This window comes from Pristis pectinata, chromosome 7 (genome assembly GCF_009764475.1).
Source record: "Pristis pectinata isolate sPriPec2 chromosome 7, sPriPec2.1.pri, whole genome shotgun sequence".
NCBI lineage: Eukaryota > Metazoa > Chordata > Chondrichthyes > Rhinopristiformes > Pristidae > Pristis > Pristis pectinata.
Genome location: NC_067411.1, coordinates 160,270 through 176,495, shown reverse-complemented (window position 1 = coordinate 176,495; position 16,226 = coordinate 160,270). Strand labels below are relative to the sequence as shown.

The window sequence follows — 16,226 nt, the reverse complement described above, 5'->3', positions numbered from 1 at the left end:
CTCGCAGCACAAAATGGGCCCTTTCGGCCCACTTCATCCATGCTGACCATGATGCCTATCTGTACAAATCTCATTTGCTTGCGTTAGGCTGTATCCCTCCACCTTTCTAAGAGATGTGAACGGAATTGTCTAATCAGTAAACGGCTTCAGTTCTGACTTTATGATGGGAGGAAGCTCATTGACGAAACAACTGAAGATGGTTGGGCCAAGCACACTTCTCTGAGGAATTCCTAGTAACGTCCTGGGCCTGGAAGAATTGATCTCTGACACCACAACTAACTTCCTTTGTGTGAGGTCTGACTCCAGCCATTGAAGTCTTTTCCTTTTAACGCCCATTCACCAGTTTTATCAGGGTGTCTTGATGCCACCTGAGTTCAACGCTGCCTTGATGTCAAGGGCAGTCACTCTCAACTCACCTCTGGTATTCAGCTGTTTGGTCCGTGCTTGGAACAAGGCTGTGTTGAGGCCTATTTAAGAATAAGGTGGGGAGGAATTTCTTTTCAGAATTTTTTACTCTTGAGAGATATCGATGCTGAGTTATGAAATATATTTGAGTTTCTTAGTTTGAATGAGATTTGTGGGTTATGGAGAGCAGTGAGGCAGGTGGATCTTGTGCTCAGATCAGATCAGCCATGATCTTGGTGAATGGCAGAGCAGGTTAGACTCTGGTCCTGTTTTTTAACCATGTCCTTTGGTTTGTTAATCTGCCTTTAATAGGCTCGAGTCAATGAATTGTAGAATCGTACAGCACAGACCTGTACGGCACCAGTCTATTTTGTACCTAGTTTGCCAACATTTAAAGTGGTTTGAGTGGGTGGTTTCATAGTTACTATGTTAATTCTTTCACAATTTTTCAAGGAATGGGAATCCTGAATGACAGTCAGTGTGGAGGGATGCAACTCCTGCCGGATCCCCTTTTCTCCATTCCCACAGACAACACCTATCTGCTGGCCGTCACTGCCTCCGACAATGGCCGTATATTTCTTGCTGGGAAGGATGGATGTTTGTATGAAGTTGCCTACCAGGTGAGTAATCATCTTCCCTTCTTGTTTTTGCTGTTCCTCTTTACATCAGCATATTGTGGCAGTGGTGTTGTGAGTGTCTTACTATAACCTGTTGCTGATCGGCCCTTTCTGATTTTCCAGGCAGAAGCGGGTTGGTTCAGCCAGCGATGCAGGAAGATAAATCATTCAAAGAGTTCCTTGTCATTCCTTATTCCTTCGTTGCTGCAGTTTACCTTTTCTGAAGATGGTGAGTAAAAAAAAAAGCTTTGTGTGGGCTCTGGGTAAGCTTTGGAAGCATTTGAGAGTGCAAGGCTACAGAGAAGATGCCACTGTGTGGAACTGGTGAGTTGCTCTGGTAGAAAGCTGACACAAACACAAAGGGCCAAATGGCCTCCTCCTGTGCTGTAAACATTCTGTCATTCTATGATCAGGTGTCCTGCAGTAAAATTTGTTCATGGGTGTTTTGCACTTTGATTAGGGATAGTCAGCATGGCTTTGTGTGTGGGAAACTGTGTCTCACAGATTTGATTACATTTTTTTAAAGAGGTGACCAAGAGGAATGATGAGGGCAGGGGGTTAGATGTCGTCTATCTGACCTTCAGCACAGTTTTTGACAAGGGCTCCTGTCTGCTCAGCTGACCTGGAAGACCAAATACAAGGGGAAAGTACAGCTGGATGACCTTCGGCTCCTACGGGATAACGAGCAGTACATAGATTAGAGCTACAGGGGGGCAGTCACTCCTAAATTGCAGGAGGCAGGTGGCTGGGTGACTGTCAGTAGGACGGAGAATAGGAAGGTAGAGTAACCCTCTGGCCATTCCCCTCAATAACAGGCATACTGTTGGGTGGGACAACCTACCAGGGGAACTCTGCAGTAACCAGGTCTCTGGCACCGAGCTTGGTCATGTGGTGCAGAAGGGAAGAGGGGAGAAGAGGAGGGCGGTAGTGATAGGGGATTCCATAGTAAGAGGGGCAGACAGGAGATTTTGTGGACGTGAAAGAGACTCCTGGATGGTATGTTGCCTACCGGGTGCCAGGGTCAGGGACATCTTGGATCAGGTCCACAGCATTCTGAAGGGGGAGGGTGAACAGCCAGAGGAAAGTATTTAACTGGGGGAGGGGGAATTATGATGCTACTCGGCAGGAACTTTGGAGCGTAAATTGCAAACAGATATTCTTGGGGAAGTGTGGAGGTTGTCTGGGGAGTACTTGCATGGTGTTCTGGATAGGTTTGTCCCATTGAGGCAGGGTAAGGATGGTAGGGTGAAGGAACCGTGGTTGACAAGAGATGCAGAATATCTTGTCAAGAGGAAGAAAGAAGCTTACCTGAGGTTTAGATAGCATGGATCAGACAGGGCTCTGGAGAGTTCCGAGGTAGGGAGCTTATGGAGGCAGCTTAAGAATGGACCTGGGAGAGCCAGAAGGGAGCATGAGAATTCATTGGCGAGTGCAATCAAGAAAAACACCAAGGTGTTCTACAAGTATGTGAAGAATAGGAGGATGACCAGAGTGAGGGTAGGACCGATCAGGGATAAAAGAGGAAACGTGCCTGGAGTGGGAACAGGTAGAGGAGGTCGTTAATGAATAATTTGCTTGACATTTGTGAGGATGGCATACGACAGGCTGACAAGCTAGGGCACGTGGACGTGAGGGAAGAGGGTGTGCTTGAAAATCATTAGGATAAATAAGTCACCAGGGCCGGACAGGATATATCCAAGCTTATTACGGGAAGCGAGGGAAGAGATTGCTGCATCTTTGGCGATGATCTTTGCGTCCTCACTGGCCACAGGAGTAGTGCCAGATGATTGGAGGGTGGCAAATGGGAATTGCAGACCAGTGAGTCTGATATCAGTGGTGTAAGGGATTTGCGGGGATCTGTTCTGGGACCCCTGGTCTTTGTGATTTTTATAAATGACTTGGATAAAGAAGTGGAAGGGTGGGTTGGTAAGTTTTCAGATGACACAAAGGTTGATGGTGTAGTAGACTGCAACAGGATATAGACAGGATTAAGAGCAGGGCGGAGAATTGGCAAATGGAGTTCAATCCGGAGAAGCGTGAATTGGTACACTTTGGAAGATCAAACTTGAAGGCAGAGTGCATGGTTAATGGCAAGATTCTTAGCAGTGTGGAGGAACAGAGAAATCTTGGGGTCCAAGTGCATAGATGACTCAAAGTTGTCACACAAGTTCATTGGGTGGTTAAGAAGGTGTATGGTGTGCTGGCCTTCATTAGCCAGGGGATTGAGTGCAAGATCCGAGAGGTAATGTTGCAGCTCTATAAGACTGGTTAGACCACACGGAATATTTCATTCGGTTCTAATTGCCACATTATAGGAAGGATGTGGAAGCTTTGGAGAGCGTGCAGAGGAGATTTACAAGCATGCTGCCTGGATAGGAGAACATGTCTTATGAGGATTGGTTGAGCGAGTTGAGGCTTTTCTCTTTGCAGTGACGGAGGATGAGAGGCGACTTGATAGAGGTATATAAGATTATAAGAGGCGTAGACAGAGTGGACAGCCAGCATCTTTTCCTCAGGGCAGCAATGGCCAATACTAATGGTCACCCATTTAAGGTGTGTGGAGGAAAGTTCAGGGGAGAGGTCAGAGGTAGTTTTTTTTTAGCACAGAGTGGTGGATGCCTGGAATGCACTGCCGGGGGCAGTGGTAGGGGTCGATATGATAGGGTCATTTAAGAAACCCCGAGATGGGCACATGGATGAAAGAAAAATGGAGGGTTATGGGAGGTGAAGTGGAGAGGGGAATAGATTTAATGTGAATAAAGTTTATAGTGGTCTGCACAACATCGTGGGCTGAAGGGCCCGTGGTGTGCTGTACTGTTCAACGTTCTATGATCTAAATCAACTAGGAAAGTGCGTCAAGGAATGGCAGGTGGACAAGTGTGAAGTGTGGCATTTTGGCGATTAAACTAGTGTACTTAAAAGTTGGACAAACAGATTGTTTTGTCTGGAGTGTAAGAGGCTGAGGGGAGACCTGAATAAAGTTATAAAATTCTAAGATGACTAGATAGGGTAGATAGTTGGAGACTTTTTCCCAGGTGGAAATGTCAAATACTTGAGGGCATAGCTTCATGGTGAGAGTGGGAAAGTTTAAAGGAGATTTATGAAATGTGTTTGAAATAGAGTGGTAGGTGCCTTGAAGATGATGCCAGGGAATTGGTGGAAGCAGATACAATTGCAATGTTTGATGCATTTAGACAGGTGCATGAACAGGCAGGGAATGGAGGAATTTAAAATGGAGGATATGTGGGAGGAAGGGGTTAGATAGTCTTAGGCATGGTCTAAAGGTCGGCACAACATGGTGGGCCGAAGGGCCTGTATTGTGCTGTGTTCTTCTGTGGTTCCATGGAATGGAGGGATATAGACTAGACAAATGTGAGGTGATACATTTTGGGAGCACAAATCAGGCAAAGCCATATACCATGAATGGTAAGGTGTTGGGGATTATTGAGGAATGGAGGGATCTCGAAGGTGGCAATGTAGGTAGACAACATGGTTTGGAAGGCATACAGGATACTGGCCTTCAGTGGTCAGGGAAATGAATATAGAAGTAGGGAGCTTCTGCTCCAACTTTATTAAACCTTGGTCAGACCTCAGCTGGAGTACTGTGTATAGTTCTGCTCACCAAGGTACAAGAAGGATGTGATTGCGCAAGAGAGGGTGCAGAAACGATTCACCAGGATGTTGCCTGGGATGGAACGATTCAGTTGTGAGGGGAGACTGAAGAAGCTGGGTCTGTTTTCCTTGGATCAGAGGAGGTTAAGAAAGGACATGATTGGGGTATACAAAATTATGAGGGGTAGAGACAGAGTAGATTGAGGAATTTTTTTCCCCATATCAGAGGGAGATAAAACATAGGATTCGGGTAAGGACATAGCATAAGGGGGGAAGAGATTCAGAGGGGATATAGGGGGGACCACCTTCACCCAGGGAATGGTAGGTACCTGCAATGCATTGCCTGAGAGAGTGGTTGAAGCTGCGTCACTGACAGCACTTAACAAGTGTCGAGATGAGCATGAGAATTACTTTGGCTGAGAGATCTATGGACCAACTGCTGTGCGATGGGACAGCTTCTGTCCCGCTGTTTTAAGACTATTGAATGGTCCCCTAGTCTAATAAGATGGACTCATGACCTCACATGCAAAACAAAGTTTTTCCACTGTAGCTCGGTACATGTGACAATAATAAACAAATTTAGCAATTTAATATGGAAGGGTGTCGACTGGCATGGTGGAGTTGGGCAGAAGAATTCATGCTGTATGAGTCTATGATATTCCCTCCCACCTATTTTTGTGCCATTGGCAAACTTGAATAACCTGCATTCTAGTCCCTTCTCCAGGCCATTGATATGTAGTAAATAATTGAAGGTCAAGAACTGATCACTTCCAACCTGAAATGGACACGTTTATTCAACTCTTTTTTCTGTGATAAACAGTTTTCAATCCATGCTAATATACTTCCTCCACTACAGTGCACTAATAATTTGTGCTTCATAAGTGGCAGCTTGTCAAATCCTTTTTGAAGACCAAATACACACATCAAAAGGTTCCCTTCTGTCTAGAGACAGGAGACTACAGATGCTGGAATTTGGAGCAAGACACAAAAACACTGGAGGAATTCAGCGGGTCAGGCAGCATCTATGGAAGGAAATGGACAGTTGATGTTTAGGTTGAGACCCTTCATCTGGACATGAAAGAGGGCAGATTGCCAGTATAAAAAGGTGGAGGAAAGGGGTGGAGCAAGAGCTGGCAGGTGATAGGTGGATCCAGGTGAGGGGGATGATGGGCAGGTGAAGGAAGGGGAGAGTGGAAATGATGTCAGAAGCTGGGAGGTGATACGATGAAGTGACAAAAGGCCGAAGATGAGGGAATCTGATAGAGGAAGGTGGACCATGTAATGAAGGGGGTGGGGGGGGAAACAGCTGAGACGTGGTCAAGGAGCAGGAGAGCAACAGAGGTCATGGGAACAGTGAGAGAGGGTCTCTCAGAACTCCTGTAGAAGAGAGGAGGAATGCTTCTTCACAGTGGGCATACCTTGAAACTGTTTAGAGCTGGTTCCACCAGTTGGCCACTTGCTGACTGAAAGGACACGTCTGTAGCCAGGTTTAAATTATTTTTTATTATCTACCTTTGTCCAGATCCACTGGTTCAGATTGCCATTGATAACTCCAGAAACATCTTGTACACTCGCTCTGAGAAGGGAGTCCTGCAGGTATGGTACTACTTTATGCACTGTTAACTGGAGAGGATGACTTCCATTCATTGCTTGAACTTTAATCGGAATGACTATTATGGAGAGGGACAGACAGGCTCCATAGAACCATGGAAAAATACAGCACAATACAGGCCCTTTGGCCCACCATGTTGTGCCGACCTTCTAACCACACCTAAGACTATCTAACCCCTTCCTCCCACAAATCCCTCTATTTTAAATTCCTCTATATGCTTATCGAACAATCTCTTGAACTTGACCAACGTATCAGCCTCCACCACCACCCCAGGCAGCGCATTCCATGCACCAACCACTCACTGGGTGAAAAACTTCCCTCTGACATCTCCCTTGAACTTCCCACCCATTACCTTAAAGCCATGCCCTCTTGTATTGAGCATTGGTGCCCTGGGAAAGAGGTGCTGGCTGTCCACTCTATCTATTCCTCTCAATATTTTGTAAACCTCTATCATGTCTTTTCTCACCCTCCTTCTCTCCAATGAGTAAAGCCCTAGCTCCTTTAGTCTCTCCTCATAATCCATACTCTCTAAACCAGGCAGCATCCTGGTAAATCTCCTCTGCACCCTCTCCAACGCCTCCACATCCTTCCTACAATGAGGTGACCAGAATTGAACACAGTACTCTAAGTGTGGCCTAACCAGAGTTTTGTAAAGCTGCATCATTACTTCGTGGCTCTTAAACTTGATCCCACGACTTATGAATGCTAACATCCCATAACCTTTCTTAACCACCCTATCCACCTGTGAAGCAACTTTCAATGATCTGTGGATATGAATCCCCAGATCCCTCTGCTCCTCTACACTGCCCGGAATCCTGCCATTTACCTTGTATTCCGCCTTGGAGTTTGTCCTTCCAAAGTGTACCACCTCAGACTTAGAACACCATAGAACACTACAGCACAGAAAACAGGCCATTCGGCCCTTCTAGTCTGTGCCGAAACGTTATTCCGCTAGTCCCATTTACCTGCACCCAGTCCATAACCCTCCAGACCTCTCCCGTCCATGTATCTATCCAATTTGTTCTTAAAACTCAAGAGTGAGCCCGCATTTACTACATCAGATGGCAGCCTGTTACATCCTCCCACCACTCTTTGAGTGAAGAAGTTCCCCCTAATGACCCCCCTAAACCTTTCCCCTTTCACCCTCAAGCCATGTCCTCTTGTACTTATCTCTCCTAATCTAGGAGGAAAGAGCCTACTCACATTAACTCTGTCTATACCCCTCATAATTTTGTAAACCTCTATCAAATCTCCCCTCATTTTTCTGCGTTCCAAGGAATAAAGTCCTAACCTGTTCAATCTTTTCCTGTAACTCAACTCCTGAAGACCCAGCGATATACTAGTAAATCTCCTCGGCACTCTTTCAATCTTACAAATATCCTTCCTATAGTTAAGTGACCAGAACTGCACACAATACTCCAAATTTTGCCTCACCAATGTCTTATCCATCCTCACCATAACATCCCAACTCCTATACTCAAAACTTTGATTTATGAATGCCAGGATGTCAAAAGCCTTCTTTACAATCCTGTCGACCTGCGAAGCCACTTTCAGGGAATTATGTATCTGAACTCCCATATCTCTTTGTTCCTCTGCACTCCTCAGTGCCCTACCATTTACTGTGTATGTCCTACCTTGGTTTGTCCTTCAAAAATGCAACACCTCACACTTGTCTGCATTAAATTCCATCTGCCATTTTCTGGCCCATTCTTCCAGTTGGTTATTGAACTCCATCTGCCACTTCTCAGCCCAGCTCTGCATCCTATCAATATCCCTCTGTAAGCTTCGACAGCCCTCCACACAATCCACAACACCACCGATCTTTGTGTCATCTGCAAACTTGCCAACCCACCCTTCCACCCCCTCATCTAAGTCATTAGTAAATGTCACAAAAAGTAGTGGTCCCAGAACCGATCCCTGTGGGACTCCACTAGTCACAGCCCTCCGATCCGAATGCACTCCCTCCACCACAACCCTCTGCTTTCTACAGGCAAGCCTCTGAATCCATACAGCCAAGGGAGTGAGACGGTATCCTACTGTCATTGGGGCGGCACAGTCTGACCATGCAGAAGAGAGAGTGTTCCTTTGTGCACGTTTGACTCATCTGTTTCACCATGCTTTTGATTGGTGTTGACATCTCTGTCTGGATTTAGGTGTATGACTTGGGGACAGATGGCCAAGGGATGAGCAGAGTGGCTTCCTTATCCCAGAATTCATTAGTTTCAGCAGCAGGTAACATTGCCAGGTAAGTATGTAACTTGCCTTGGTCAACTGTTCAGGGTGTGTGTGGAGCTGTGAGTGTCCTGGGTATTGGTATTTGACACTGTCTTTCCACATTGTCAACAAACACCACAGAAAGATGGAAGCCTTGCAAGCAAGTGCTTGATGATTGTAGGTTCAAGATTCACACCAAATGATGAGCACAATAATCTAAACAGATTTGTGGGGAAAATTGCAAATGGTGGAAATCTGAAATGAAAACAGAAAATGCTGGAAACATTCAATTTTGATGAAGGGTTTTTGACCTGAAATGTTTCTCTTTCAATAACTGCTGTCTGACCTAAAGAGCATTTCCAGCATTTTCTGCTTCTGTTTTAATACTGAGAGAGCACTCCACAGTATAAGGGCAGCACTGAAGGAGCACTGCAAAGAGTGGGGCAGTGTTGTGGGAGCAGGGTACTTCTGGAGAGGCTACACTTCAGGACTGCAGCACTGTTGGTGAGTGAGTATTAAAGTAACACTGAGTGGTTGAAGGGCAGTACTATGGGTGTTTTACACTTTGAAAGGGACAGCACTGACGAAGTGCTGCAGTGTCAGTGGGCTAGTACTGAGGGTGCACTTTTATATTGGGGGTGAGTATTAAGGGAGCATTTTTCTGCTTGGGAGCTGCACTGAGAAAGTGATGCTGCCTCTTTCTTAGGCAGACCCTCATGGCTTACAATTTGGTTTTGTAGGTTATGAGATGACTGATGTGGGAATGTGATGCAATGTAGGAACGCAGAAAGATAAAGCAAGGAGGAGATCATTTGATTCTGCTCCTCCGTGCAATGCAATCCAACAATTTCTGTGTCTTCTGTGAATTTGCTGATCAGACCACTGACATTTTCATCCAAGTCATTAGTATACACAAACAACATGTCCCAGCACTGCTCCTGGTGGAACACCACCGGTCACAGACCTCCAATGAGAAAAATACCCCTCCACCACTATCCTCAATATCCAAGCCATTTTGTCTCCAACTTAACAACTCACTATGGATTCCAGGTAACTTAATCTTCTAGAACAGCCTGCCATGAGGGACCTTGTTAAATGCTTCATTAAAATCCATGTAGACAACATCCACTGTTGTCCTCCTCATTAATCATCTTCATCACCTCCTGAAAAAAAACTCAGTTAGATTTGTGAGACAGGACCTTACCGGCACAAGGCCAAATTCACTATCCCTAATGAGTCTAAGCTTTTAAAAATGCAAGTAAATCCCGTCCCTAAGAATCTTTTCCATAAATTTCCTTACCACTGATGTAAGGGTCACTGGCCTATAATTTACTGGATTATCCTTGTTACTCTTCTTAAACAATGGAACAACTTTGGCAATTCTCCAATCTTCTAGGACCTCACCTGTGGTTAAAGAGGATATAGAGATCTCTGTCAAAGTCCTAGCAATCTTCTTCCCTTGCTTTCCTTAGTAATTTGGGATAGATTCCATCAGGCCCTGGGGGCATATCCACCTTAATGTTTTTGAAAAGACCCAATACCACCTCCTCCTTAATATCGACATGCCCCAGAATATCAACATACCCCTCCCTGATCTCACTATCATCCATGTCCTAGCCAGACATAGACTTACCAGGGATTGTCAGTGTGGCATTGTGAAAGGGAGGTCATGCCTTACAAATTTGATTGAGTTTTTTGAGGAGTTGTCGAAAATCATTGATGAATGTAGGATGGTGGATGTTGTGTACATGGAGTTCAATGAAGCATTCTACAAGGTCCTTTGTGGAAGGCTGATTTGGAAGATTAAGGTTCATGGGATCTGTGGAGGCTTGGTAGATTAGATTCAAAATTGGCATGGCTAGATAAAGACAGAGGGTAGTGGTGGAGGGATGTTATTCTGACTTGAGGTTTGTGACCAGTGGTGTTCTGTAAGGATCAGTGCTGGGCCCTCTGCTGTTTGTAATATACCTATAATGGATGAAAATCTCTGAGACTTGGGACTCAGCACCTCCCTCTGCAACTGGATCCTTGACTTCTTGACCAACAGATGGCAATCAGTGAGGATAGGCAGTAACACTTCCAACACGATTACTCTCAACACTGGTGCCCCACAAGGCTGTGTCCTCAGCCCTGTACTCCCTATGTGCTCATGACTGCATGGCCAGATTCTGCTCTAACTCCATCTGCAAGTTTGCAGATGATACCACCGTAGTGGGCCGTATCTCAAATAACGATGAGCTGGAGTACAGGAAGGAGATAGAGAGCTTAGTGACATGGTGTCACGATAACAACCTTTCCCTCAATGTCAGCAAAACAAAAGAGCTGGTCATTGACTTCAGGAAAGGGGGCAGTGTACATGCACCTGCCTACATCAATGGTGCTGAGGTAGAGCGAGTTGAGAGCTTCAGGTTCCCAGGAGTGAACATCATCAAGGCCAAGAAAGCTCACCAGCACCTCTACTTCCTCAGGAGACGAAAGAAATTTGGCATGTCCCCTTTGACATTCACCAGCTTTTATTGATGCACCTATCTGGATGCATCACGGCTTGGTATTGCTACTGCTTTGCCCAGGACTGCAAGAAACTGTAAAGAGTTGTAGACACAGCCCAGCACATCATGGAAACCAGCCTCCCCTCCATGGACTCTGTTTACACCTCTCACTGCCTTGGTGAAGCAGCCAGCATAATCAAAGACCCCACCAACCTGGGTCATTCTCTCTTTTCTCCTCTCCAATCAGGCAGAAGATACAGGAGCCTGAGGGCACATACCACCAGTCTCAAGGACAGCTTCTATCCCATGGTGATAAGACTGTTGAATGGTTCCCTTATAGAATGAGATGGTCTCTCGACCTCACAATCTACCTTGTTTGACCCTGCACCTTATTGTCTACCTGCAATGCACTGCCCTGTAGCTGTGACACTTTACTCTGTATTCTGTTATTGTTTTTACCCTTTGCTACCTCAATGCACCCTGTACAACTTCAGTGCACTGTATAATGAATTGATCTGTATGAACGGTATGCAAGACAAATTTTTCACGGTACATCAATACAAGTGACAATAATAAACCAACACCAATCTAGATGGGTTGCTTAGTAAGTTTGTGGATGACACAAAAATTAGTGGAGTTGTGGGTAATGAGGAAGGTTGTCAAAGGACACAACACGTTAGCGACCAGTTTGAAATGTGGGCAGAGAAATGGCAGATCGAATTTAATCGGGGCAAGTGTGAGGTGCTGCAATTTGGGAGGTTAAATGTAAGAGGGAAGTTCTGAGTAAATGACAGGACCTTAGGAGCATTGATGCACGGAGGGATCTTGGAATGTAAGTCCATAGCTCCCCAAAAATGGCAACACAAATAGATAGGATGGTAATGAAGATGTACAGCTTATTTGTCTTCATCAGGCATTGAGTATAAAAGTAAGGAAGTCATGTTGCAGCTGCATCAAACTTTTGTTAGGTCACATCTGGTGTATTGTGTGCAGTTCTGGTTGCCGCATTACAGGAAGGATATGGAGGCTTTGGAGAGGTGCAGAAGAGGTTTACTTGAATGTTGTCTGGGTTAGAGAGTATTAGCTAAAGGGAGAGGTGGAACAGACTTGGATTGTTTCCTCTGGAGTGTCAGAGGCTGAGTGGCAACCTGATGGAAGTTTATAAAAATATGAGAGGCATAGATAGGGTAGATCGTCAGTCTTTATTTCCAGGGTGGAAATGTCAAGTTCTGGAGGGCATAGGTTTAAGGGGAGGGGGAAAGTATAAAGGAAATATGCGAGGCACGTTTTTCTACACAGAATAGTGGGTGCCTGGAACGTGCTGCCAGGGAAATGGTGGAAACAGATACGATAACAATGTTTGTGGCATTTAGAAAGACACATGATCAGATGGAATGGAGGGATATGGACCACACGAAGGCAGATGGGAGTTTAAATTAGGCATCATGGTCGGCACAGACATCGTGAGCTGAAGGGCCTGTTCTTGTGCTGTTCTGTTCTATGTTTGCCTGGTCCAGCTCTGACTGTTCCCTTCCTGGATGATTCTCTGTCTCAGGATAGGTTTGCAGTCAATATCCATTTATAAGTTCACAGGCTCTCACATGTATCTTGAATATATTTTCTCCCACCCTGCTTTCAGTAATGGAATCTATTCTATTCTCTCAGTTCCACCTCCTCTGTTGCACATGATCTGATGAAACTTTCCACACAGCTTGTTTTCCTAATCACAGCTTTCCATCTGCCATGGTTGACAGCCCCGGTGTGTGTCTATTTCCCACATCTCTACTCTCATCCCCTGTCCTAGCCAGAGCAAGAATAGTGTTCTACTGGTCCTCACTTTCTCCCCCCAGTGTATCATCCTTTGCAGTTTCCACGACCTTCAGTCAGCAAACTGGGATGCATTGTATTTGAATCTCATCCAAATAGTTGATGTGGATTGTGAACAGCTGGGGCCTCAGCACAAATGACTGTGGCATTCCACCAGTCGCCACTTCCAAATTGGAAGATGACCCAGTTATTAGTCAATCCTCAATTCCAGGTGCTCTGAATTTGCTTGAGTAATCTCTATATGGCACTTTATCAAAGGCTTTCTGAAATTCCAAACTTGTTTGCTCCAATCTATTCTGCTAGTTAGAAGATCAAAAAACTGCAACAGATTTGTCAAACATGAATTCCTTTTCATAAGTCGACAGCAAATAACTAATTCTACTATTATTTTTCAGCTGTAAAGTTATTACTAACAATAGATTCCAGCAATTTCCCCGCAGCTAATGTCAGGCTAACTGGTCAGACCTGCACACAATATTTCATGTGTGGTTTCAACAGGTTCCTCTGTAATTGGAGCAGGATTTATCTACATCTATACTCAATTCCTCTTGCAATAAAGGGCAACGTATCCTCAGTTCTTGTGTAAACTTTCAGGGATTTGTACACAAGTACACCCAAGTCACTCCAATAACCAACATCTTTCATCTTTTCCCTGAAGTTTTTGTTATTCTAAAAAGTATTGGTTTTCACTGGAACGACATGTGTCACAATAATTACTATAAATTGTGCATTAGTATTATTATTACTATATACATTGCTTATTAGCTCCATTGATAGTGACATCTGGGTATGAAACATTGATAATATCAGGTATGGGATGGTTTATGGGTCTCTGGTTCGTCCAGAATTAACTATTCATTATTAATTTTTCTCATTCAGTTCCTTTCTTTTAACTATGTGAGATTCTGCGCGTTTGAAGATATTACCTTATTTGGAATTGTTTCACTGAGACTGTAACTTAGGTCTCACTGCATAAGTTTCAGAGGTCAAGTTTGAAATTTTAGATGATTTTATGGCCTCATTTTATCACTATGATCTGGTTGAAGTCCTTTACCAACAGAACTTAGTGAACATGATCTCAATGACAAGTTTTAAGTTGTTAGAAAAAAACACTACAAAATTGCAAGATTTTCTTAAAATGATAATTTGTCTTAGTTCACTGGTATATTTGAAACATGTTGTTGTATTTTCCTATTCTTTAATTGGATGTTCTTTCCCCCACTTGCCTGAACATTTGCTATTTCTTGTTGTTTACTGATTCTTTGCCAATTTCAGGACTATAGATCGGGCTGTCTTCAAGCCAATTGTGCACATTGCAGTGATTGAGAGCTCAGAGTCTGTGGATTGCCACTTGTTGGCTGTGACACATGCAGGTGAGAAGTTGCAGCATTGGTGAACTCAGGGTTGGCAGTGCTGGAGCTAAGTCATGAAATCATAGAGTTATGAAGTTATATAGTATAGAAACGGGCCCTTAGGGTCAACTCATCCATGCTGACCATATCCCTCTATACCCTTCCTATCCATGGACCTGTCTAAATGTCACAGTTAACATAGAACATTACAGCACAGTACAGCCCTTTCTGCCCATGAAGTTGTCCCAACATTTTATCCTGCTCTACTATCTATCTGACCCTTCCATCCCACATAGTCCTCCATTTCTCTGTCATTCATGTGCCTATCTAAGAGTCTCTTGGATGTCTCTAACGTATCTGCCCCCACAACCCCTGCTGGCAGTTCCACATACCCACTTCTCTCTGTGTAATAAAAAAAACTTACTTCTGACATCCCCCTTATACTTTCCTCCAATCACCTTAAAATTATGTCCCCTCATGTTAGCCATTTTCACCTGGGAAAAAATCTTTGACTGTCCACTCGATCGATGGTTCTTATCATCTTGTACACCTCTATCAAGCCACCTCTCATCCTCTTTCTCTCCAAAGAGAAGAGACCGAGCTCACTCAACCTGACCTCATAAGACATGCTCTCCAATCCAGGCAGCATCCTGGTAAGTCTCCACTGCACCCTCTCTAAAGCTTCAACATCCTTCCTATAAAGAGGTGACCAGAACTGAACACAATGCTCCAAGCGTGGTCTAACCAGGGTTCTACAGAGCTGCAACATTACCTCGCGGCTCTTGAACTCAAAACCCCGACTAATGAAGGCCAACACAGCATATGCCTTCTTAACAACCCTATCAACCTGTGCGGCAACCTTGAAGGATCTATGGTCGTGGACTCCAAGATCCCTCTGTTCCTCCACACTGCTAAGAGTCCTGCCATTAACCTTGTATTCTGCCTTCAAATTTGATCTCCCAAGGTGTATCACTTCACACTTTTCCGGGTTGAACTCCATCTGGCACTTCTCAGCCCAGCTCTGCAATCTATCAATATCCTGTTGTAATCTACAGCAACTTTCTACACTATCCACAACACCACCAATCTTTGTATCATCAGCAAACTTACTAACCCACGCTTCCATATCCTCATCCAAGTCATTTATAAAAATCAAAAAGAGCAGAGGTCCCAGGAACAGATCCCTGCGGAACACCACTGGTCACCGACCTCCAGGCAGAATACGCTCCATCTACCACCACCCTTTTTCTTCCGTGGGCAAGCCAATTTTGAGTCCACACAGCCAAGTTTCCCCAGATCCTATGCCTCCTGATTTTCTGAATGAGTCTTCCGTGAGGAACTTTATCAAATTGTATCCATCTCTACCACTTCCTCTGACAGCTTGTTCCACATATCCACCGCACTCCCTTTTAAATCTTTACCCTCTCACCTTAAACCTATGGCCTCCCATAGACTATTCTGGCAAAAAGCCTGTGACCATTCACCCTCTCTGTGACCCTCAAGATTTTATAAACCTCCATCAGGACACCCCTCAGCCTCCTGTGCTCCAGGGGGAAAAAAGGTCCCAGCCTATCCAGTGTCTCCTTATGTAAATGACTTGGATGAGGATGTGGCAGTGCGGGTTAGTAAGTCTGCTGATAACACAAAGATTGGTGACGTTGTGGACAACGTAGAAGGTTGCCAAAGGATGATGACGATTTCTTTATTAGTCACATGTACATCGAAACACACAGTGAAATGCATCTTTTGCACTGAGTGTTCTAGGGGCAGCCCGCTAGTGTCACCACGCTTCCAGCGCCAACGTAGCATGCCCACAACTTCCTAACCCATACTCTGGAATGTTGGAGGAAATCAGAGCACCCGGAGGAAACCCACGCAGACACGGAGAATGTACAAACTCCTAATAGACGACAGCCAGAATTGTACCCGAGTCACTGGCGCTATAACAGCATATACAGTGGGATAGAGATTAGTTGCAGATGTGAGTGGAGAAATGGCAGATGGAGATTAACCTGCAAAGTGTGAGGTGTTGCACTTTGGGAGATCAAATATAAAGGGACAGCACACAGTTAATGGCAAGACCTTTAAGAACATTGAT

General features: G+C 44.8%; 1 protein-coding gene across 1 annotated transcript in view; it reads left to right on the top strand.

Moving 5' to 3' along the window:
- Positions 1-16,226, top strand: part of nup155 (nucleoporin 155) — a 150,398-nt gene that overhangs the window by 17,274 nt on the left and 116,898 nt on the right. The window contains exons 6-10 of the mRNA XM_052020337.1: positions 859-1,025; positions 1,146-1,251; positions 6,157-6,230; positions 8,400-8,491; positions 14,052-14,149. Coding sequence (XP_051876297.1) covers positions 859-1,025; positions 1,146-1,251; positions 6,157-6,230; positions 8,400-8,491; positions 14,052-14,149 — 537 coding nt within the window. The remainder of the gene's footprint in view (positions 1-858; positions 1,026-1,145; positions 1,252-6,156; positions 6,231-8,399; positions 8,492-14,051; positions 14,150-16,226) is intronic.